This window comes from Mycteria americana, chromosome 11 (assembly GCF_035582795.1).
Source record: "Mycteria americana isolate JAX WOST 10 ecotype Jacksonville Zoo and Gardens chromosome 11, USCA_MyAme_1.0, whole genome shotgun sequence".
Classification (NCBI taxonomy): Eukaryota; Metazoa; Chordata; class Aves; order Ciconiiformes; family Ciconiidae; genus Mycteria; species Mycteria americana.
Genome location: NC_134375.1, coordinates 3,370,711 through 3,393,676, shown reverse-complemented (window position 1 = coordinate 3,393,676; position 22,966 = coordinate 3,370,711). Strand labels below are relative to the sequence as shown.

The following is a 22,966-nucleotide window of genomic DNA, read 5'->3' as shown; positions in this document are numbered from 1 at the left end:
TCACTTGGTGTCATTTTAGGAAGCTGAGCTGTGCTGCCGTTACAGAGGGAGGTACTTTGTTTCAGCAGCACCACTTGCAGTCCGTGTTCCTGTGCAGGATAAGTAGTAAGTAGTAGTACCTTCTGGACACTTGGGCGCTGGGGATACCAACAGTCTCCTCTTTTCTTGTTCTCACCAGGAGAATATCTGACCTATGGCTCAGATACGGTTTCTCTCTGCGTTGGTGTCCTGGAGCCAGCAAAGGTCTGTCTTTGCCTTCTTTTCTCTGCTGCCTCTGCAGCCATGCTGGAACAGCACAGCTTAGCTCTGGGCTGCCTGCACCCTGAATTGCTGGACACTAGTAACAACAAGGCTTTGAAACTGCAAAACCCCGAGTGGTTTGTATGTTATTCTCCCTAAATCACTGTTAAGAATATTCGCCAAAATTAAACCCTCAGGCCACATCTAGTCTTTTATAATCTTGTCTTTGACTACTGTCTGCCTATTAAAAGCACCTCCAAGCTATGTTCTTAGGCTTGGTACAGGATGTTCATTTCTTGAAGGTAAGTACAAATGCTCTGCTAATCGGAACAAAGTAATCAAATCTAAACCTCCAGGCTGCGGTCCCTGTACGGTTCCTACAGAGGCAGCTCTGGCACACCAGACCATTGTCAAGGGAGAGGAGTTTGCAAGGTTAATTTTCATGAGAGGAATGCAAAAGGCTGTTATTAGAGGAGTGCAGGTTTGATCCAGTTTCTTTACAGAAACATTCTATTTTGTATATTTGTTTGTGTTGCAGCAGAGGAATACAACACACAGTGGGATAGCAAACCTGATAAATAGGTGCCTTACATACTTGGTCATGTTTTCCACTTTCTCATATCAATGAAGCCCTACAGACATTAGTGGGATACCGAATTGTTCCCCTAAGGCCAAATTCTAACTAAAATTTGGCTAAAAAAAAAGCCCTGGATGTGTTCCTGCTTCTGATGTGTCACAGACTAGAAAGCATCACTTTCTATAGGTAATCTTCTTGCATAGTACTTCTTTCTCTCTAGCCTGCCCCCCAAGTATTTGAATATTTTTTTCTTACTCCTCTGTTCATTATCTAGTGTTTTTTCCCAAAAGGACACTTTCCGTGCTTCTTGGTCTTTACATGTGATTTATTTTCTTACCAGGTTGGGGGTCACGGCAGGATTCCAAAGTGCTCAGCAAGATTTTCCCCAAGGCTCGCTTAGATATGTTCTTTAAAAAACAAAATAATATTATGGCACAAATATGTCCTTCTCCAGTTTAAATGTATGCAACAAAATCTATGCGCAGTGTATTTGCATTTGAAAATTAAACCAAAATGAAACTGAATCCTGGTAACACAAGACCTGATATTGGCTTTGCTTTCAAGCATTTTATCTTAGATACTGCTCAAATAATAGCAGTTTGCGGAGGGCTCCAGTTCTTTAATATGGCTGTAGAAAGACAAAGAGCAGTTATTCAGTGGAAAACCCCAGAATTTTCCAGAGCGTGTGCCTAAACAAATCTAGATGGCAAGGAGTGTAAGCAGGGCGTGCGCAACAAAGGCTTGTTCAGGCCTCTGCTAGCCTGTGTTGAAAGGCGAATGGACGGATTTTGGGGTGTAATCTCAGAAAGAGGCTTCTCAGACCCAGCTGTTCTAGGAATCACTGGGAACCACTTTAGGTATAAACAAATTAGAAGAGATTGTATGCGTCATGCGGCAGGCCCACTGTTAGTTATCTATTGAGATGTAATAAACATTAGCCAAAGTGAGAGGATTGTAAAAACTACTTCGGATTTGGATGGTCTTTTTCAGTGGTAGTTTTATATTAGAAATCAGTTGGGACATTACATAATGTGTCTGGAAAAACAAACTGTCTTAATTTGCTGTCGAGACACTAATGCATGCTTTCTGGGAGATGGTCTTGCAATCAGTTTAATTAGCACTTAGAGCACCCGTATCTGCAGGGACAGGCTGTTCTTGTTAAAACTTCAAGACATGAAAATAGATGTAAGCTATTCTGGAAGAAAGACGATAGACCTGCCAGCAGCCCAGGCAATACTGGCCTGGCTTGCTCATGCTGGTCATCTACCTTCTGCTTGTCTGCCCCAGTGGGGACTGGGGCATAGTGGAAAGCCGTTTGCAGTGGGCTGTGATTACACATGACTTCTGCAACACAGTGTGGGGTTTTAGTAGTCCGAACAGAGCGTGCATTTGCCTTTGGACAGTCATTGCTTTGTAGTAGATTCTGTTGCAAATGAGATGCTTGGGGTATTTAAAACATGAATGTGAATAGGCTGGGGAAGTGACACCTAAACCCACAGTTTCTGATGAATAAGTTTTCTTTTGTCTGAAGTATATCCCATCAGAGATTTAGGGGATCCTTGCTAAACTCTACTGGGAATGCTGTAAATTATCTTGTTCATTGACAGCATCATTGCCTGTATTGGTGCTATGGGAGTTGGCAGCACGCGGTGGCATGTTTCCAGCAATGATTAGCATGAAGTGGTATTATCACTGAGATATGGCACATTGTGTGATGGATTGTCTCCTAACCAGAAATGGTTTGCAATAATACAACTGACCAGCGAATGACATGTTGAAGTCTTGACACAAAAGGTTATTATGCTTGTTGCCAGTCATAGTCTTTACTAGTTTAATCCTTCACTGGATTGTTATCGATGCACGTGTCAGACTTGCAATATGAAAGTAGAACTTCCATGTTAAGTGCTAAAATAAGTTACCAAATTATGAGTTATTGCACTTGTTCCCTAGAGTCATCAGTGGAACATGAGCGTACTTCAGACAAAGTAAAGTGATCATCTGAGAAAGCATTCTCATCTCACACGGATTAGGCAGAGCTTTGCTGAAAATTGAAGAGAACCCTCAGTCATTATCAAAGAAATTAGTTCTTAGCAGTCCAGTGCGGCTCCCAATGTACTCTGTGTTCTGCAGATCATCCAATTTGCCCATCTTGTGGCCAGCCCTTGCCATTATCATTCCCACGCAGGAGATTTAAACTTATTTTCTAAAGGACTGAACTGCTATACTGGCCATGTACTTCTGGGATGTTATTGCATCAGTTTTTGTAAGTCCACGTTTGGATTATTAATTGGCTAAGAAACTTCTTACCAAAAATACCTTATTGGTATATAGGAATGGGTTTTATTCCTTTAATACTGACTCAGTGTCACGTTAGGATGCAGTTAAACAAAGGCCCTTTTCTAGAAGGAAAAATAATCTAGAATCTTTCTGATTACTAGCATTTTTGTTTTTCTTGTTTCCTCTAAATTTTCGTTTAGAGGGTAATGAGAGCTTGGAGATCTAGATCCAAGGAGATCTCTAGGCTTCTTTCAGAAAGTCAGCCATATAAGTCTAAAAGTTTTCTGCAATCACCAGGCAGTTCCCAGGGCAAACACATGTAAGAATGTGTCCTGGTGTAAAGGACTTCGTATTTAATAGAAGGTATGAACATCCTTTTTAGTTTGGAAGGGACACTGTCAAAACCAGTTTTAAGTCTCTGGACTGCTTTCTTGCCATACCAAGTCTCGAAGTTGTTGAAGAAGCTGTAAAACATCCATGAGCTTTTCTTCCACCAATGACAGCCTAACTCTCTCAGTCTCCAACATCTGCAGCTCCATCTTCAACAATTCGGTCTCCTCCACCTTTTGCTGCAGTTCACCTAGCAATGGGCCTTTCATCTGGACAATGACACAGGAAATTAAAAGCACTGGAGCTTTTCACTTTCTTGCCCAATAATTGCAAAGCCAAGTTTTCCCCCTTATCTGGTAAATGTCAGTTCACTCCAGAAGATTATCTTGAAAGGAATTACATTTCTTTAACGTACTACATAAAGTGAAGAAGCGATAGTTGCTAGGAAATGCATGCTTTGCTCTTGCGCATAATGGCAGTTCATTCAACACTGGATGCAAGCAGATCATTCAGAAATTTCAAATACGAGCATTACTATTTCAGTTTTCTAATCTTTTGCATTCCTGTCGTCCTCTATAAAGCATACCTAATTTGTGTGCCCTCACCAGTGTAATCATATCTTTGTCTTGCAACTCCTACACATCAATCATCTGTATATTCAGTGAAACAAGATAATTAGCTCATTTCTTGTAGGTATTTTGGTTAAAAAAAAGAAAGTCTCTTAAGGAAAAAAAATGTAAGATTCTGGTTCTGCAAAACACTGGCATGTGTGCTTGCTGAAGCATCGGTTTGCAGCTGAGGACAGAAAAGTCCAGATTCAACAAGACTTTTGAACGCTACAGAAATCCTGGGCAGGAGGGGTCCCTCAGACCTGGCCCTTCCAAAGCTGAGCTGACCTGTCAGTTATCTCAGACCTCCCTGGGGAAAAATGTTCAGGATTTGAAATGTTCCTTTTGTTTCAATGCAAAAATTTAAGTGACGTATTTTGAACTACAAAGCTGCCACACCATTTGCAAAAGTAAGTCTCTTTCTTTGTCACAGACCCAGGCCTGTTGCAGATACATAGCCAAGTTGCTAAAAGGAGCCTGAAAAGCAAGCATTCCCTGGAAAATACGTCACTTAATATTAATTTTGGACCTTTGAGAGCACTGACAGATTTCAGGTTTATTGATAAAAGTAAACTTATTTCTCAAACATTACTGTGCCCAGCATTCTGAATGTTACCATTTTTTGCAAATTCTTGTTGCAAACACAATCTAAATATATTTATAAATATTACACTGAGAAACAAAATCATGTGGGGTAAATGCCAAATTTTCTGTCTCTGTTAATCCCTTTTTGTTGTCATCTTTTATCTTTATTGCAGTTTTAGAAATAACTAAGGAGAGAGTTGAACTCAAAAAGCTGAAGGCCTTAATATGCATACTATTTAATAGGTTTTTTTGTGGAAATTTGTATCCTAATGAATTTTAATAGACGGGAAGGAACTTCAGTTCCCTAAAACACAAGTGTCTGCGTGAAAACAATCCCTGATCCACACCAAGCCTTCTAGAAGGTCATTTTAGTTTCTGAGGGTGCTAATAGTATGTATTCGTTGGCGCTTATTCCCCCATCGCCCCATCAGATGGAAATCAGCCTGTTCCATTAGCTCTCTGTGAGCTTTGCCCTGTGAGGCACTCCAGCTCCTCTGAGCTATACAACAGCTACAGAAGTGTGGATCACTTAATCTGGTCCATCTGCCAAACAATGATTTCAGCATCCCTGTCTGAACACCCCTTCTAGATGAATACACTAACATTTTCCTGTATGGAGGGCCAACTTTGTTACCACCAACGTGGCAGCAGTCCAACTGAGACATAACAAATACTCTAGAGGCTGTGGGAGGTCTTCAATGAATTAAACATGTGGTTTCCTTTATTACATTGCAGGTTGCCTCCGCATTGTAAATACCACCTGGCATAGATATGTACTAAACACATGAAGTAGTTATGTTCCCCTGTACAGCTGAAGCAGTGTCATACCAAATAACAGAGAGGTAAAAAGGTCATTGTTTTTAAGTGTAAAAGAGACTTTCCCAATACGCAATTAGACAGATGCTCATGGAAATTCATAGCAGGTGCCCATCTATCCTGGTCCCGCACCCCTCACATCACTTATCCGCTGCTTTTAGCTGCTGCTTCAGCCATGCTGGCAGAACCGCCGCTCTGGGGAAGCTGCCCAGGGACTCCCCTGTCCGCTGCTGGGTGGAACTGGAAGGCTGTAGCCATGCAGTGGGTCTCCCAGGCAGCCATGAATAGGGGAAGTACAAACTTTTCTCTTTAGTATGCACGCCACTTGAGTTCTCCATAGTTGTCTAGTGTGGCGACCAGCTGCTTAGTTTGTATAGACAGCACAGGCAATATGCTTAGCCGAGAGTGCCGCCAGTGATATTTGGACATAGCATTTGTTGCTACTGCTGCCTCTTTTTCCTCTTCTTTTTGACTGCTCCTACAAAGCCCTTTTTGCTTGTATTGCCTATGCTATAGCGAGTAAACGGCCTTCCACAGCAGTTGTACCTTAACAGCCACCTTGTCATCTATGAGGATACTAGTTTCCCGATACCTTTGTTTCATTTATATGCATGGGCATGCATTTTTTGTCTTCTTATTGTGCTTGAAGACAGTGGCTCAGTGTACCATTAAAACATTCTCCCAAATTGTCTTCCCTAGCTAGGTCACATCTAGCACCTCGTGTTACCTTAACATTTCCAATAAGATAATGATGATAGTTAAGCATAAGCTGTTTTTAAAATCTAGATACTGAGGAGGGATGGTGAGTAGTTAAGTCACAGGGCTCAGAGGAGTGGGTTTGTTCTTAGCTCTGTTAAACTCCCCCAGCAGAGCCTGATTTTGGATCTGTGCCTTGTTTGTGAAATGGAAATAGTACCTTGCCAAACACCAGTTTGGAGAAGAAGTCAGCTGCTGATATCTGACCCTCTTATAAAAGGGGGAGAATGCCATGGGGAAAATCTAAGCTCTGGAGTAGTGTGCACAAATACATCTAGGACAATGAATAATTAATATGCAAAAATCCCTTAAGGAATGTAAGAGAAAATAATCCTATTGTATTTTCCCCAGAAGTTAAGGAGGTTCTCATACTAGAGCCATTTTTACAAGCAATGAACCTGAAAAACATTTTCAAAATGGGAAGAAAACAGTAACAGAACGGTAGAATAAAGTGCTGAACTGTGCTGTGCAATTTATCTTTTAAATCATTTCACCTTCAAAAGACTGGAGGGTGGCAAATGGAGCACCATTTTTTAAGAGAGGCTGCAGAGATGATCTGAGGAACAGCAAATCACCTCAAGAGTATCAGTAATTCTGTCAGGCAAATTGATAGGAACTGTAATGGAGGAGGGACTTGGTGAATACATAGATGAACACAGTGAAGAATCTACTAGATTTCTTTGAAAGGGTCTGTACATATATATGAATAATGTTAATTCAGTTGATAGAGTATTTTGAATCTGCAAAAAGCTTTTGATAAGATTCATCACCAAAGACTCAAAAAAAAAAAAAAAAAAGTCACTGCCACAGGGCAGTAGCGCAGCTCCTGCCATGGCCTTACAGCGGGTCAAAAGATGGGGTAGAGCACAGAGTGACAGACCAGGATTGAAGGTTTCACAACAGAGGGAGATAAATCTTAGGGTCTCACAAGGAGCGGGTTAAGACCTGAGCTGTTCAGCATATTCATAAACAATTTTTTAAAAAGGTGAATGTCAAAGTGTTTAAAAGTGTGCTCTCAATACAATTTTTTGGGGGTAATCAAAACTAAAGCTGCCTGTGAAGAATTACAGCAGGCGCTCATGATATTGAATAGCTACGGGCAATAAAAGATCAGATGAAATTCAGTGTCAATAATGCAAAGTAAGGCATGTAGGGAAGGCACACAATGTTGTACGTATGCAGTGATGACGACTGCCACTCAAGAAGGAGATCTAGAAGAGCTGTAATCTCCTGAACATAGCTCAGCGGTCAGCAGAGATCAAAAGGATACACGCTAGGAGCTATTAGGAAAGGAACTAGGGACAAAACAGAAACTATGATTATGCCATGAAGGGCTTGCATTTGAATACTAAGCACATTTTCAGTTCTTCTCATTCAAAAAGGGTAATAGAACTTGAAAAGTAATGGAAGAATAAAATAGAATAACAGAAGTAATGGCTTCTCTACCAAGAGAGCTGAGGCAGACTAGGAATGGTGATAACTGAGGCAGTACTTCTGGTAGTAAAAGTCTGTAAAATTATGAGGGAAAGATCACTTGCTGATTCCCAAGCGCAAAACCGAGGTGACAGCAGATGATCAGGCAGCAGATTCAAAGCTAACAAAAACAAATCCTCAAAACCTATTCCTTTCTAACTAGTACGTAGGAGTCCTTGCCCTGAGATACCAAAAGCATCGCTAGCTTTAAAGCAAGGAGAGGTAAATTCATGGTAAATAGCTCCAGTGCTGGCCATTAAACATGACACTCCATGCAACATCCAGTTCGAGATGTGTCTGTCCTTAGTGTACTGGGAACCAGGTGAGTAATACCAAGAGGAAAATCCTCTGTACTGTTTCTCATTGCTTTTCTCTAAGCAACTGCTGCTTGCCATCAGGCGCATGATACTAGGATGAACTTTGCATTTGACCCTGTATGGCAGGTCATAAACTAATTGTCTTTTTAATTAAGCTGGCAGTTTGTATGCAAGCTTTTGTAGAAAATAATTGGCAATTCTTTGCAACACTACACTTGGCAGCATATCTCTTTATTTTTAGAATTCACTCATGTTTTCTCCATCTATTATCCCCATGTCCTGACACCTTCTTCACCCTGTCTTCAGTAGAAGCTATTTTTAAATGTTTGCTTATTGGAACGCAGAACTTTCTAGACATGACAGATTTCAGAACTCTTTTATCCCCTGGTTTTACAAGTCTTAGACTGAAGCAATTATTAATTGGTATTTGAGAGTGTTGCTCTTCACTTGCCTGCTGAGTTTGTTACTTGTTAGCTTTATTTGTCTAATTTTCAGCATTGAGCAGGTCCAAACAGAAGCATATAGAGCAATGCATAAGGTAGTTTTGTCAGCTCATCAGAGAAAGTGTTCCTGGCAGTTTATTTATTAAGCCAATATTTTTATTTGCAAGTTAGATGAGAGAGAGCATTTCTCAGTCTTCCAATTTGCTTGGTGTTGATTACAGGAACAGTCACCTTTTTGAAAGGAATTACTTATTACTTGCCTGTTTTGTAGCATCAGAAAAAAAAACCCCTGTAACTGCATACAAGATATAAATGCTGGCTAAATAAAAGTAAGAGGGTTTAAGAGTAAATTTCTAACAGGCTCAAAGGGATTCACCCTACTGATTTTAAATTCATGTCGCAGTGAGTTGGCACTATGTCTTATTCACCTCCCCACTTGTCTTTAAATCAAGAGCAACAGGTTCCATTTTTGTCCTGGAATTTTGTATTAATCTATCAATAATGATACTTTTCTGAACATGGTGGACAGAACTAATATCCATCAGCAGAGACTAAAAAGAAGGCAATATGACAGTGCAGAAGAAGATGAGCACCTCTGAATGGAAAAAGAAGGAGAAGAAGAAAACTGGCACTACCTACAGGAAGGTAGTTCCTTCCTGTAGGTAAAAGAATAAATGTAGTTTTTTTATGTGGGCTATTGTTAAGCAGTATAGAAGGAAGCTTTGTGTTGCTCTAAGGAGTATTACAAGAATTAATTGTCATTGAATACTGCAAATTGTGTAAGGCACAAGTATGATTTTATTCTGTTTTTAAATTTTTTCCCTCACAAGTAAACTCATTTAATTCAGTCAAGGGGGAAAATGATATGAAATACTGATAAAAAGCAAAGGATGGCAACATGTAAAGAAGTTGAATATTTTACTCTTACTTTAAATAGTTTACCGATTAATATAATCCTTCCAGAACTACTGAAATCTTTATGCTGCTTTTAAAGAAGGGTTATAAAATACTGAACAAGCACTAACTGAACCTTAAGACAAAGCATACCAAAGCAATGCATATGATGCACTATTTTCGTTTCACAGAAAGATTGCCAGCATTTAAATCTATGCCCATCAATGGCTGAAGTTTGCAGTATTTAAATAGTAAGATCACATGGGACTACTAGGATACTGCACTGGGGCTTTTACCTACTGTTGTTATAAGGTCTGCTGAAGGAAAGTTGAACATGCTGCTAAGCCTGAGAACTATTTTTTTAAATTTATTTATAAATATATTGGTCTAAGCATGAGAACCAGCCAGAGTCAACTGGATTATTTCCTCCGAAGGATTCCAAAATGGTGAGCCCCTGCATCTCAGCAGCTGGAAGGATTTCTTGAAGAGTTATTGTGCTCCCAGAGGAGCTGGATGTCGTAGGACGTGAGGAGCGTTTCATCCACAGCTGAGGAACCTCTGAAAGCTGCCTACAGTAACCCTACGGTTAATGTGCGGCTCTTTGGTCTGCACCGGTATCAGTCCCAAACATAGCATCAGTGAACGCCTTAAACCACGTCAATAAAGGATAGTATGTGAAGAGCCTGTGTCTGACTGTAGTTGGTGTGCATCTCATCCTCCAAACCAATGGAGTTTCAGGTAGGAACCAGACTAGAAATGCAGGTGTTACAGGAAAGCATGAGATGTTTGAGCTGACAAACTAATGGCACAGTGAGAAACATCAGCAACAGAGAGTGGAATGGCCAGAATAAAATATAAATGCAGCTACTTAAAGATACATAAATAACACTTTCATGCTCTGCTTGGCACCTGTTACCTCTTCCATGTTTGTTTCCAGTTTTTTCACTTCATGCCCTTTAAGCTCAAGCTGTTCAGTTAGCTGTGTGATTCTCTCTGTGAGCTCTGCTGGCGCTGTTTCGTAGCCATCGGTATTGGTGGTCTCCAGGTAAGACATTAGCTTTTTCCACATTTTTTCATCACACCTATATATACATTAAAAAAAAAAAAGGTTAGTGAAACCTCACGATGAAGGTCTATGTTTGTAAAAGCCAGTTTTCCTGCAAAACTGTTGGCAGCACAGGTCACAAATTAGCGTCCTAGCTGACACTGGTGAGGGTTCGGTAGGAATATCCAGCGTGTTGTTTCCCATGCGCCGCGAAGGACGGGCAAAGGGGCTTGCTGGTTTTGCTGTATAGGATTACTGCTTCTTACTGAAGCCATGGTGCCTTCAGGTCATCAAATAATCTTTGCAAAGGGCTCAAATAGCATTAATTTCAGAAACCTACCCGCTGCCACAGCAAGGGAGCTTGGCCAGTATTTTCTTCATTTGGTCCACGTGGGATGGCTCGTCTCCTGCCCACTTCTCCTCCTCTTCGTCAGAGGCAGCCTGGCCCTCCACAGAGCGGAACAGCTGATCCTCTGCTTGAGAAACCAACAACCGCTTAGCAACAAAACAGCAACCCCAATGCGCTGCAGCTGTGGCAATTTAAACTCCTGAGACTGAGTTGGACAGAAGTGAGATTTTAAAAACCCCAGTGAAACGCAATGCAGGGTCCTCCAGCATCCATGGAAAGGGGCTTTAAAGCTAAGGCAAGGGAGCTGCAGCAAAGATCATTATTTTAAGAGTCTTGAATATTTCAGCAGGCAACTTGTAGCTATTTCACTTCAATTCTCTTCTTTCCTTTAAGTACCTATAATGTAAGGATAAGTGTGAAGGATCAGCGTGTTATTGGGGGGGGGGCAATTACTGTTCATGTATACAATTGAATATACACTTTTCAAGAGGAATGAGAAACTATCGTACTGTGTAAGATTTTTTTGCATAGTTGTACCAGCCGAACACATATTCGGAGTGCAGGAATTTGATATAAATCTTCTCTAATTCATTCCCTTACTGTGTTTTGTAGGGACAGTGATTTTAATATATAAATGTAATATTAGACCTATAGCTATCTAGTGTTTAGTTATATTTTTGTTACCTAAAACTAATGTCTCCTCACACGCCAAATAAATTATAGATGAACTGTCTACAATACGTGTAAATATACATGTACTATTACAGTAATATTTCAATACTTTTTTAGCTGTATCTTATAAAAGCTATTGCATTTAACTCCTTTTTATCACAAGAAGATATTTACTGGGACTTAGAGGATTATTACGATGCTTGTAACTTACTGGGAGTCTTCTGAAGCATTGAGTGTGTGAAAAGCACTGGTCACATCTTTATTCTGAACATTTATTTTGAGTTGACATCCGGTTAAGCCAATGTCAACATGATTTTAAATTTTATAATTATTTACCTTAATCACTGTCAGTTAATTAAAGAGGTTTAATGAATTCTAACAGAGCGATCAAATCAAATATTGAAACACATTTGACCTTAGGGAGCATTGCAAGTGTTGTGCATATCTAGTTCATTCAGCACAGGCAAGGTGGGTTCAAGGGGATGAGTCGCCCAGCAGAGACTCTCAGGTCCACGATTTTCTGCCTCATTTCAAGGACACAAGCACCTGCAGTTCAAGCTGAAATCCCGTTTCAGTTGTCAGGATCAGAAGGGCTCCTACGGTAGTCGCCAGCCCCTTGCCAGCCGGCAGCGAGCGGTGGCTCGCGCCCGTGTGGTTTGGCAGGCTGCCCTTCCGAGGGCAGGCGTTACACCTCGGCAGAGTCCTCGCTACGGCGTGCTCAGTCCTCTCTCAGGTCTGCTCTCAGCAACAAAGGAAAAATGGCCTGGTATTTTTTTTCTTTTGGTTAACACTTGGCATATGTTTGTTAACGCAATTTTCATTTCAGTAGTGTTCAGTGTGCCTAATTTATAGGTTATCATCTTCAATAATTTATTGCCTAAGCGGCAACAAAGCTTAGTTGCATGCAGTATTGCTCTTTAATTAGAGAATGAATGTCTGCATTCTCATGGCAATCCTTACGCTGTACAAACTAATTTATTAGAAGTGCTTTATTTCCGTGAGGCTGTGCACAGCCAAAACAAACCCAAAAGACTTTCTGTTTTCAATCTGTGATACATTAAAGTGAACTTTTTCTGTCATAATTTATTTTCTAGCTGTTGAAGTTCAAAGGGATAACAATCAGAGTTTACAACCGTTGTGGCAGCCATGAGAACTGATTGCCCGACACTATGGATTCCTCGAAGAGCTTCAAACTGGTATGTTTAATCTAGAAAATTAATTGCAGTATCTGGCATAGGAGAAACTCAGAGTAGGTTTTTAAAAATGGAGGAAAAGGCATGTGAATCTCAAGCTGCCTTCATGCTAAGAAATCTAAGATGCTTGTAATGCTTCCCCCCTCCCTGGGAACGGCCTCTGCTCTGACGGAGCGTGTATGCAAAGGACACTATCTTTCACATCCCCCTCGTAGGTTACGATTAGCAGGACTGGGAACCAGAGAGGGAAAGCAAACCTTCTTAGGCATCTCTCTTAACATAAAGCCAGTATTTTATTAAAATTCTTCTACTAAGCTAATATTTAAAAAAATATTCTGTCAGTAGAATCATAGAGCACTTTATTATTGTGATTTTAGGCACTAATTTGTAAACTAGCTAATGTAGAATAACTTACCCAATTCCATTGATGCAAGTGCTCTTCTGCTCTAGGAAATTAATATGTATTAAAGTATATATACAAAACTATAAATAATTCTGCATCGACATTTATTTATCTAGTATATCTAGGTTTATCCCAGATGTTCACATAATTTTTTTTATTTGTTCAACTAATCATTTTTTATTTGATGGAACACTTTTTCACATTTTTAAATCTATAAACCCACAATTTATTTGTTTGAAAAGCTTTTTCTAAAAAGCTGTTTCTACTTGAAATATGGGTAGTGTAGGTGAGACATGGAAACTGTGAGCTGGCAAAGTGTCTGATTTGATAAAAATATTTGTAAAAGCAGGTTTATTTTATAAGTCTAACCACATAGAGAACATGCTGCAATGTTAATTGTATTTACATGTCATTATTTCTCACATTCCTGAGCAGCTGTTTGCCAGGTCCATTCAGTACGTACCTAAAATCTAATTTTTTGTCACTACATGCAGCTCTCCAGTCTGCAGTAAAGATGCCTCGTTACTTACAGTTAATGTCAGATAAGTGCTTTTGTCGTCTTTGAACTAGATGTGTCAAAAAAAGAAAAAAAAAAAAAATCCCCGAAGGCAAGTCAAACTTACCAAACTTTGCATTTGCTGTCTACTTGGTAAACCCCTAGCCGGGGGGGGGGAGGGGAGGGAGAAATGTTTGGCTTCTAAGATGGCTACCAAAAATGTGTCTCCTCATTACAGCTCCTAAATGCCCACCCCTCCAAATCGCCATCTCTTTGAGAGCCCTTGTCACTGTCTGCTCTACAAACTGTCTAGTCGAGGTCACTGATCGCGAGAGCCAGCCTTGGCAACCCCGGTGATTTGAGGACTTTCAAAGAATGCTTCATGCAGTCCCACGGGAAATCGCAAGCATGCAATGTTATGGCAGTAGTTAGCGCTACATGTGCTAAAGAGGTTGGACCTTTTCAGGGTTACTGAAGCAGCCAGGAACAGCCACTCCAAAGAGTGTGACTGTACAGAATATTAACTGCAAATGGTTTCCTTGGAAATGATTTTAGCTGAGCTTCTGAGTTTTTATTTGCAAAGAAATGAAAACTTCATACTTTTAAGCCAGGAAAAAGGTTTTGGTGAGGGGAATCGTATGGAAAAAAGCAGTTTTAAATCATAGCTCTAAGTGATATGGTCAGTCTTTCATTAAACATAAAATTATGTGGGGAGTGAGAAATAGAAAGCTGAGATATTACCTTTTATTTAGGTCTAGGATTTCAAGATTCATTAGGATTGGTTTGTGTCTTTGGCGGTTTAATATCTATATTAGTTTTTCTGCTGAGGATCTTACAAATCAAGTGAGGAAATAAAATAGTTGGGTACTGGGTTCGATACCATTCTCGGAAATCCCAGCTCCACCAGTGGGAGAGCGTCGATCTTGTTGCACAGCCGACAGGCAGTACCTTCCCTCTGGTGGGGCTGCTCCCTCTTTCTGCTCTGAGCTGCTTCTTGAGGGAAGCTGAAATCTCACCATTTTTGACCTGGAAAAGAAGGGCAAAATAAAGCCGACTTGTAGGAAATCTGAAAAACCGAGGTGAATGCACACAGTGTAGCACATGAAGGATCAAATGAAATTGTTCAGCGTTGCTATAGAAGAACAGGGGTATTTGCCTTCAGGGCCTGTAAAATCGAACCCCCGAGGGCTGCATTTGGTTGCTTCACTAAGAATCAAAGGAAGGTGGATTTCAGCTATTCTTAGATTTAGGTAATAAGAACTAAACGTTACTTACACCACTTAGTTCAGGTCAAAGACCTCTAGAAAATATATACAGAAAGTCTACTCTGGCCATAAACTCTCCCTTCTCCACTGACAGGATGCTTCATTTTTACCACGGGGACTCTTATAATGTAGTAAGAAACTCATAGTTACATTGCATAAATGGAAATTTGGCATATCCATCCGCACATGTAAGGTTTATATCAAACATTCTCTGAGGTAGGAGTAAGCTGCCTCTCAGGTATGGAGCTAAATGAACACCAAGTCCAGTCCATTACAAGCTTGTGTATGTTGCATGTGTATGTTGTGTAATGTAATATTATACATTTCACATAGAGTACGTTTCCATTGCTTCCTTTTTAAGTATTTAGAAAACAGTTTACTTCCAATAGTTACATCAGGATATTTTCCTACTTAGACCGTATAATAACGTGGTTATACTTTTCCCAGTAGGAGCTGTCATGTAGTTCACAAAGAATCTATGTGCAGAAGAAGGCAAACCAAATTCAGGAGTTTTACAGTAAATTAAGTTCCCTCCAAATTCTTTCTCAGATTTTTTTTGGTCTGGTGAATATTGAATATTCCTTGTACTTAACACATTAAATATTCATCAACAAAAAGTGAGAGTTGAAACACTTAGCAAATTGGTCCTGCTGAAACAAGTTGTATAACATGATCTTTTTGTACAAATCTTCTAAATGCTTCCTGCCTGTAAAATCCTGTTAGAAACAGGACCTTAGATGTAGTAACAGAAAAGCTGATGCCAAGTTAGAGATGAGTATCGCAGACAGCCTTTGTTTAATCTAACACAGCTGCTGTGAGTTCCTGAAGAACCACACCACTATTAGTTCCCTTGTTGCTTGTGAAAGTATACTAAGTAAATAAGATCGTGAATTTAACAACAACACCAGAAGTCGGTATTTCAAAATATCTGTAGGGATAGAAGCTGGGATAAACCGTGCTTAGGAACCAGCCCTTCTTGTACCCCCTCAAGTAGAGCTGACTGCATAAAAACTAATGACGTATTTCATTTACAATTTATGGTATTATTTAGCTTAGCAACAATTGGATTTCCTGTAAAGTCAGGGGAAATAGCAGTCTCCAGAATGGAGCCTGGCTAGTCATTTGGCTTCATTAGTTCTGGAAAAAATAATCATGAAGTAGTGCACAAATAGCAAGCACTATTAAGCTTGGGCATTCAAAATGGGGGCTCGTGGAAGCATCACAGAGCTTCGGTGTTCTGGACAGTTACTGTGGAATATAGTAGTATTCCCTTTGCCAAAAATGTTACGTTTTGTTTTTCTGAAACAGTCTAATTTCCTCCATTTTAAGACAAAAATATTTTGGGGTCTGGTACTCAATAAGAATCCTTTACAATCTCTTGAGGACCGTAGCTGGTATTGTGCAGCTTGTTCTCTTGGTTTTGAGCTGCAGTATAATTTAGATCTGTTTGGATTTCAGAGATTTCTAGAGTTAGTTCACATAATACAGAGATGTTGACATTTCAGTGAATATTCATTGTAGTCTCAAAGTTGGTTAAGATTTTAACCCGTAAAACACTGAGAATATCCTAGTATCATGAAAATCTTTTCTAGCAAAAGTGGGTAAATGCTGTGATGTTTAATGGGAGATCTGCTGGTGGTATTAACTTCTTACATCTGGCAGCCTGGTTTCAATTTAGCTTGCAGTCCAAGGAACATTAAGAAGTTTGGTGGAAAAAAAAAAATCCTTCCCATGAAATTCAGGACTTAGAATAGCAGACTCCCTCCACTTATATGAGATTCAAGGCAGACCTAAATAATAGCTTTCACTTCTCTGTAGTACTTGTAAGGGAACTTATAATTAGTTGATGAAAGACAAAGTACAAGCTCTGATTATTCTGTAGTAATTTTCTTGAGAGGACTTCATCAGCTCTCTCTTAATGTGGAGAAATTAAGGGAGCCATACAGACAGCATGTTTTGTTATGTCTTTCTGCCCAATATATTGATTAAAGACAGCCATGTCTGTCTTCTCTGGAGATGTTAATCTGGGAAACTAGAAAGAAATGTAAGGTTTGAGCAAGGGTTTTCAGACCCAGGTGCTCCAGAATTTAAATCTTGGTTCTGGCACAGGCTCTATCATTTGCATCAAATCACATTGTGCCTTAGTTTCTCCAACAGAGGAAATATGGCAAAGTTAGTGTACCTTACATCCTAAATAAAAAGGCAGCACAGATTAATATACAGCCTTGTTTTCAAGACCCACGCATGGAAATTATTTCAAGGTGTTTAGGAAAGGGGCAGATTTTAAATGTGCGTGAAGGAACGTGTGGCCAGACAAGCTGGAATTTCAGAGCTTGTCCATGCCAGTTAAAAATGAAGGAAAAAAGCAAACAGCAGCATGAGTAGATACACAAGTTTAAAAAAAACACCCAAGAGATTTTATATTTGATCAGCTAATATATAAGGTCAAGGAATAACAAAAATAACAAATATGGAAATTTGTTGGAAAAATATGGAATAACAAAACTGGAAATTTGTTGGTTTGGTCTTGCCAGGAGTCCAGTATAATGTGATGCCGGGCATCGGTTTATCCACAGTAGTGACCAGGGAAGGTGACAGGAAAGGACAGGACCTAGTGACAGAGGTAAAGGGAGGGGGAATGTCCTGTCCAGTAGAGTTCCAAAGAAGGCATGTATAAACACGGTTGGTTTTCATTCATGTCATCCAAAAGCAGTTTAAGGCAATAATCTGCCAAGTTTGGTGCCAAAGATCAGGAGGCAGAGCTAGAGATCTTTTTGGTTATACAGAAATGGCGGGGGGGCAGGAAGGGGCTGCTAATACTGCTCATGTAGCTGCAAGGGCAAACTTACCATTCCTTTAAACTGTAACTAGAAACTAAACGTGCTGAAGAAGGTTCTCATCAGAAATATTGCACAGAACTAGAAGAATAACACTAGGGGTACTAATGAATCTTTGCTGTCTATTGGAAGAAAGGGACTGTTTCCTGCTGTTAATTTTGCCATCGATACAGGATCCTACATTGACTTCCGAGAGTATTTCAAATTTCTGACTGGATTGTCTCTGAACTTTACAGAAGATGCAACCAGACAGTACAGAAGGTGTTAATTCATAGGGCTGCTTCATGCTCCTTAGTTCACGTTGTTGGAGTACACGGCATTTCATCCTCGTTCTCAAGTGAGGGGATGGAGGCATGAATGGAGTCATGGTGGTGCTCTTTGGTAGCAGAACAATGAAGCACCATGAGCTCCTGATTTCTCATCATGTGACTTAACCGCTAGGTCATTTTTTCCTATCGGAGAGCTTTTAATTGACTTTAATGCCAAATCTGCACTCTTAATTATGAACCGGCAGAGGTTTCAGGGTTTAAAGACGAGCATAAGGAAAGAGGCCAACAGATATGCTTTCGCTGTCATGGTAAATGCTAAAAGGAGGAATCTTCACTCAGTCTTAAACATAGGTTTAATTCTTTTCTCATTAGTATTCATACAGCATCAAATGGGTCTTCATAAATGAGAAGAAGAGTGAATAAACAGCACGTTTGTTTAGGGCAAAGATCAGAGGGGAAAGTAGTGCTGAAGATGCCTGGGAAGCGTTTGTGTACGGTGCAGCGTGGCAAGGCTTCCATGGAGACAGGGAAAGAGTCCACATTCATTTTAAAGTCTTTGTACTGAGGATAATGGGCAGCTCCAGAGAAAGAAAATTGAGGAGGGGAGAGTTTGCAAAGTATTGGACCTTAAAGTAATGTCCATGACTAATTGGCTTTTAATTGGCACTCCTATTATTGTTATGGAAACTTCCAACTGCAGCAAAAACCACCTGCTTCTGGCACTAAACAAATCTTTAACTTAAATAATTCCTGACTAATCATAAAATAACTCTGAGGAATTACTTGGCTTCGCATTCATAGACCTTTAACTAGTCTCTTTTAGAGATGTATTGGGAGCAGATCAAACAGCAGTGTGGATATGTACATTGCCCTAAGTATAGTTATACAAACTAAGCTACACTTTATTTTAAAAGTGTATGACTTGTGTTTTTTAACCAAGATGAGGTGTGACTTTTGTTTTTGTACTATTTTACCCCAACTGTCAGAGTTCGGGGAACTGAGAATGGTTTCAGTTGTGGCTTATCCCCTACAAGGAATTACAGAGTTTAGAAGGTGTGCATATTTTTGATTTATTTACGACTTTTCATTTAACTTTCAGACCAGATATGTTTTCACACTGGAGCTAAGTGTCTGTGTGGGTTTTCTGAATACATCTGTCTTTGGTTGGTGCTATAAGCTGTGAACCCTTCTCCAGCAGAAATTGTATGAATGAACTTTCTATGATCAATTCAGATTTTAAATTGCTTTATGTCAGGTTTTAAATTGCTTGATCTGTAAAGCATTAAATATAATTTTTTAAAGTATGAATTTTTAGTAGCTGTAATAAAGATGACTAAATAACCTGGATTTATACTGAAATAAGGAGAAGTTTGTAGCTGAAGAGCCTCTGTAATAATGGTTACAGTTCTGGGAGGTTTCCTGTTATTGGCTGATGATTTTTATTTTCTTGCCAAAATCACCATCCTCTAGAAAAAAAAATCATTTTGCTGATGGCAATGTGTTTCCTTGCAGAATCTTTCCATCTTTCTGCACATTGTATATAAACAGGCAAATCTTGCAATGGTACTGTCACACGTAGCAGAGTTACGCCTTGCTGTCATGCAGTGCTCTTCCTATCATGATTTCAAGCATTTCTGAGACAACACAAACCTTTGTGCAGACATTGTGAAATTACAGAATAGGAATGTGCCTTTTATTGTCCACACTGTCCCATTCCAAAGAGCAACTTCTGTAAGCTCAGACTCTTTGGGGGAAATTGTTTTTCAGAAATTAGCTGCTCTTAGTACACGTCTTTATTGTTCATTTGTCAACTGCTTTCTTGGTAATCCACTCCTTAAAATCTGAGATCAGATTAGAAAAACTTATTTCCTGGGTGGTACATTGGTGTTCCTGACATTTTTGATTCTCAAAGATTTAGATGCAAAGATCTTCCGTTGCATATTGCTTTCCCATGCCATTTGGGTTGAATTTCTAACAATCCAAATGTTTCTTAGGCTGATCTAGGTTTCAGGCAAGCAAGAATGCATTTCTAAAATGTAGTAGATGCAACAGTAAATGCATTTCTAAAAGGCCTGGTATCTCCTTTGTCTGGAGCACTGACTGTTTGTAAGAGCTCTGAAGTACTGAACATGCTCCCGTCCGTGGCCACGAAGAAATACATAAAGCTTTGCCGACAGTTGTGAATCTCTGTTTATGCTAGGCAAGCCGGCACTAACAACCAAGAATGGGGTCAGGAAGATTTTCCCTTCTGCACTCTCAGTGCTCTCCCTGGCAAGGACAGTAGTGCAGGGAGTGGTGGCTTTGATGTATAGGAAAGACCAGAGGAGCTTTTTGGGCCTGAAAGAGTAGTTCCAAATAAATTTGGAAGAAAAACTCCCTCTTTCTTACCATCTCTTGCCTTTAACACTTTGCTCCCGTTCTGCATCTTCTCATACCTGATCCTATACGCTCTGAGTTGTGCAAGTGCTTGTGCTGCTATGAACTGGATTTACGAAATGAGGTGTGTTTAAAATATCTCATCCCTCTCTTACTTTTGGAGAGAAGTTAAAAATTTGCATCAGTACATAGCCCTAAGAGTTGGATCTTTCAGGGGATGGCAAAATGCAGGGCTGCGACAGGAGTGAGTGGGTGGAGAGACCTTTCAATCAGGTTTTACTGCTGATGGAAGCATGCGATTGACTTAACACCCGGAATAGGTACAGTGGTTAAAGTGAGAATGAGAATTACAGCAACAGCAGACTTGAACATGGAGGAAGGAGACAGGACTGGGGTAGAGATAAAGGGACAGAAGATGAAATATGCAGAAAAAAGTCCTTAAGAGCCAAACACACTCCCTGATAAAATTTGGGACGCTATCCAAGTTCTTGAAGTCTTGCCATTACTCTCCTATCAGTAAATGTTTGGGAAAACCATCCCCAAATGAGTTTCTCCACCCTCCCCCACTGCAGGCCCACATGGAGGATGATAATTTACTGTGCTGTCAGTTGCTCAGTTAACTCGGAGCAGAAACCTATGCAGGGAATGTAGAGAATCTGACCCTCTTGGTAGAAAACACAGATGTCGTGATGATGCTACCTGATACAAATTCTTGTTTTAAGTGTATTTGGTTTTTTAAGGTTCTCAACTTACAAGATGTCAGGAGGTTGCCTTAACCCCTGGAGCACATGCATTACAATATAGTTGTTATTTGTGAAATCGCAGTCTGTTTTTCCTATGTGACCTTTGCCTCATTCAGGGCAGGGGATGAATGATTTGTGTGGATGGACAACAACTTCAGAGAGAAGGAAACCTCTGCCAGGAGGTTCCTGTCTCATCTACCGCAGAAGCTGTAAGTAGTCAGGTGAGACACAGGAACAGAACGGATAGTGTCCTTGTTAAAGCAGCTAAATCCTCCTTTGAGGAAATAGATTCTACTCCTGTCTCTGCCAGAGACCCTGCATAATGCTAGGCAAATGACTTTAGTTAGGCTTTCTACACATAATTACCACGTTACACATGTACAGATAATAATTGGGGTCCTGATTTTTTTTTTTTGGCATGGAATTTGAGACTATGGGGCCTGAGAACTGCAGCTGAAGCATGGGATCATGGAAGTTATGATCTGTGTGGTTTGCTCTGAAATACTAGGCACTGTGAACATTTAGATAAGTCAGAGTGGGCACCTAAAACTAGCAGAAAAGTTTGGTAATCTTTCTAGTCTGGTATATTATGCTGTGATGAAGAGCATACTAAAAAAACTCATCATTCATTTTCAACGTAACAGTTAAGGCCACATTTACAGTTAAGATAAATATCAGTGCATTAAGCAAGACCCACCTAAGTACAAAATAGATGCTCTTATGCATGGATACACATTCATACATAATAAATTTATTACAAATAAATTAATAAGGAAGCTGAATTAAAACTGCATGGGCACATTTCATTCTGTGACTTACAGAATACATTCCTTTCAGCTCTGAAATGCAGCTCAAGATCTCTGAGTCTCGCTGTTTGTTTTCCTTAACCTTTTTTGGCCTTGAAACTTTAGTTTACCATTATTAGCAAACTATTAGTCATTTGGGCTGCTCCATGGAAGATAACATTTGATAATTAGGCTAAACAGATGAGGTAATTATACTGCTTTTATAAATCCTGTACCTAGCACGGGATTATATTGCATGGCAGTAGTTCTTGAGTATATTCTTGATGAATCAGACTGTATTTTGCTCTGTGTGGGGTATTCTATGGTTAAAAGTCACTGCACTATCCAGGAGAAACATACATCACTTTGGAATTATGTCATTCAGATATTCTTGCCCCTTGATGAATTCTTTTGTGACAAAATAAAGGAAATGATTTCCAGATGTTGTTCCACTGGAATAAAGAACTCTGTTGCCACACCCTGCCAGCTAGAAATTCAGATATTTGCACTGAAAATCTAGCGTTTGGATGCACACAATGCAGACCTAAATAAAGCTAGAAAAATTTAAGTATCACTTGCTCTTGAACTATTAGCACAAAACCTGTTTGCTAAACATTGCACAAAATTTCTTGGAAGTCTGAATTGAAAACCTGGATTCAACTTTCCTCCTAGTCATGGAAATGGAAGTCATAGGTCCATTAACTCCCTCGCCTTATCTGTTACACAGCTCTGCTCTTGAGTTTCCCTTCCTTCCATATTGGAACAATTATTTTAATTTAGTATAACTGAAGTTTGTGTTAAGCTGTCAGTGTCAGAATTATTCCAAAAGCCCACAAGACTCAGCAGAGTGTACGTGGACGTGGGACTGGTGCTAGACCCCACAATGATGCTAAGCAGCACAGCGGTCTGTGTCTTAAGAGACAATACTGAGGGACAGCTAAAGGACCAGAAGGGCTTTATTCAATATTGTACTGACCCACCAACTAACTGTTGGTTAAATAACAGCATTTCCCTCTTACACCAACACGGCGACACCGTTTAAGCCCAGAGAGCCCAATACCCCTTGGTGGACCTTCCTAATAGGCCACGTGGGTGCAGCAGTAATTCAGAGTACCTGGCTATGTGCAGGTGGGTTAAGAAGGCTTCTGCTGTTGGTCCTCACACCATGCCGTAGCAGCCATTTCAGCTGTTTTCCGTGACGGCTCTTTCCCAGCTAC

At 40.0% G+C, this 22,966-nt stretch overlaps 1 protein-coding gene across 2 annotated transcripts in view; it reads right to left on the bottom strand.

The window, feature by feature from the left end:
- The window catches only part of EFCC1 (EF-hand and coiled-coil domain containing 1), a 53,612-nt gene that overhangs the window by 1,045 nt on the left and 29,601 nt on the right, over window positions 1-22,966 (bottom strand). The window contains exons 3-7 of one of the 2 annotated variants that reach the window (XM_075513936.1): window positions 14,355-14,500; window positions 10,702-10,837; window positions 10,233-10,398; window positions 3,535-3,693; window positions 1,155-1,224 (exon numbers count right to left, since the gene is read on the bottom strand). In XM_075513936.1, the coding sequence (XP_075370051.1) occupies window positions 1,155-1,224; window positions 3,535-3,693; window positions 10,233-10,398; window positions 10,702-10,837; window positions 14,355-14,500 (677 nt within the window). The remainder of the gene's footprint in view (window positions 1-1,154; window positions 1,225-3,534; window positions 3,694-10,232; window positions 10,399-10,701; window positions 10,838-14,354; window positions 14,501-22,966) is intronic. The other variant, XM_075513937.1, reaches the window with a different exon arrangement.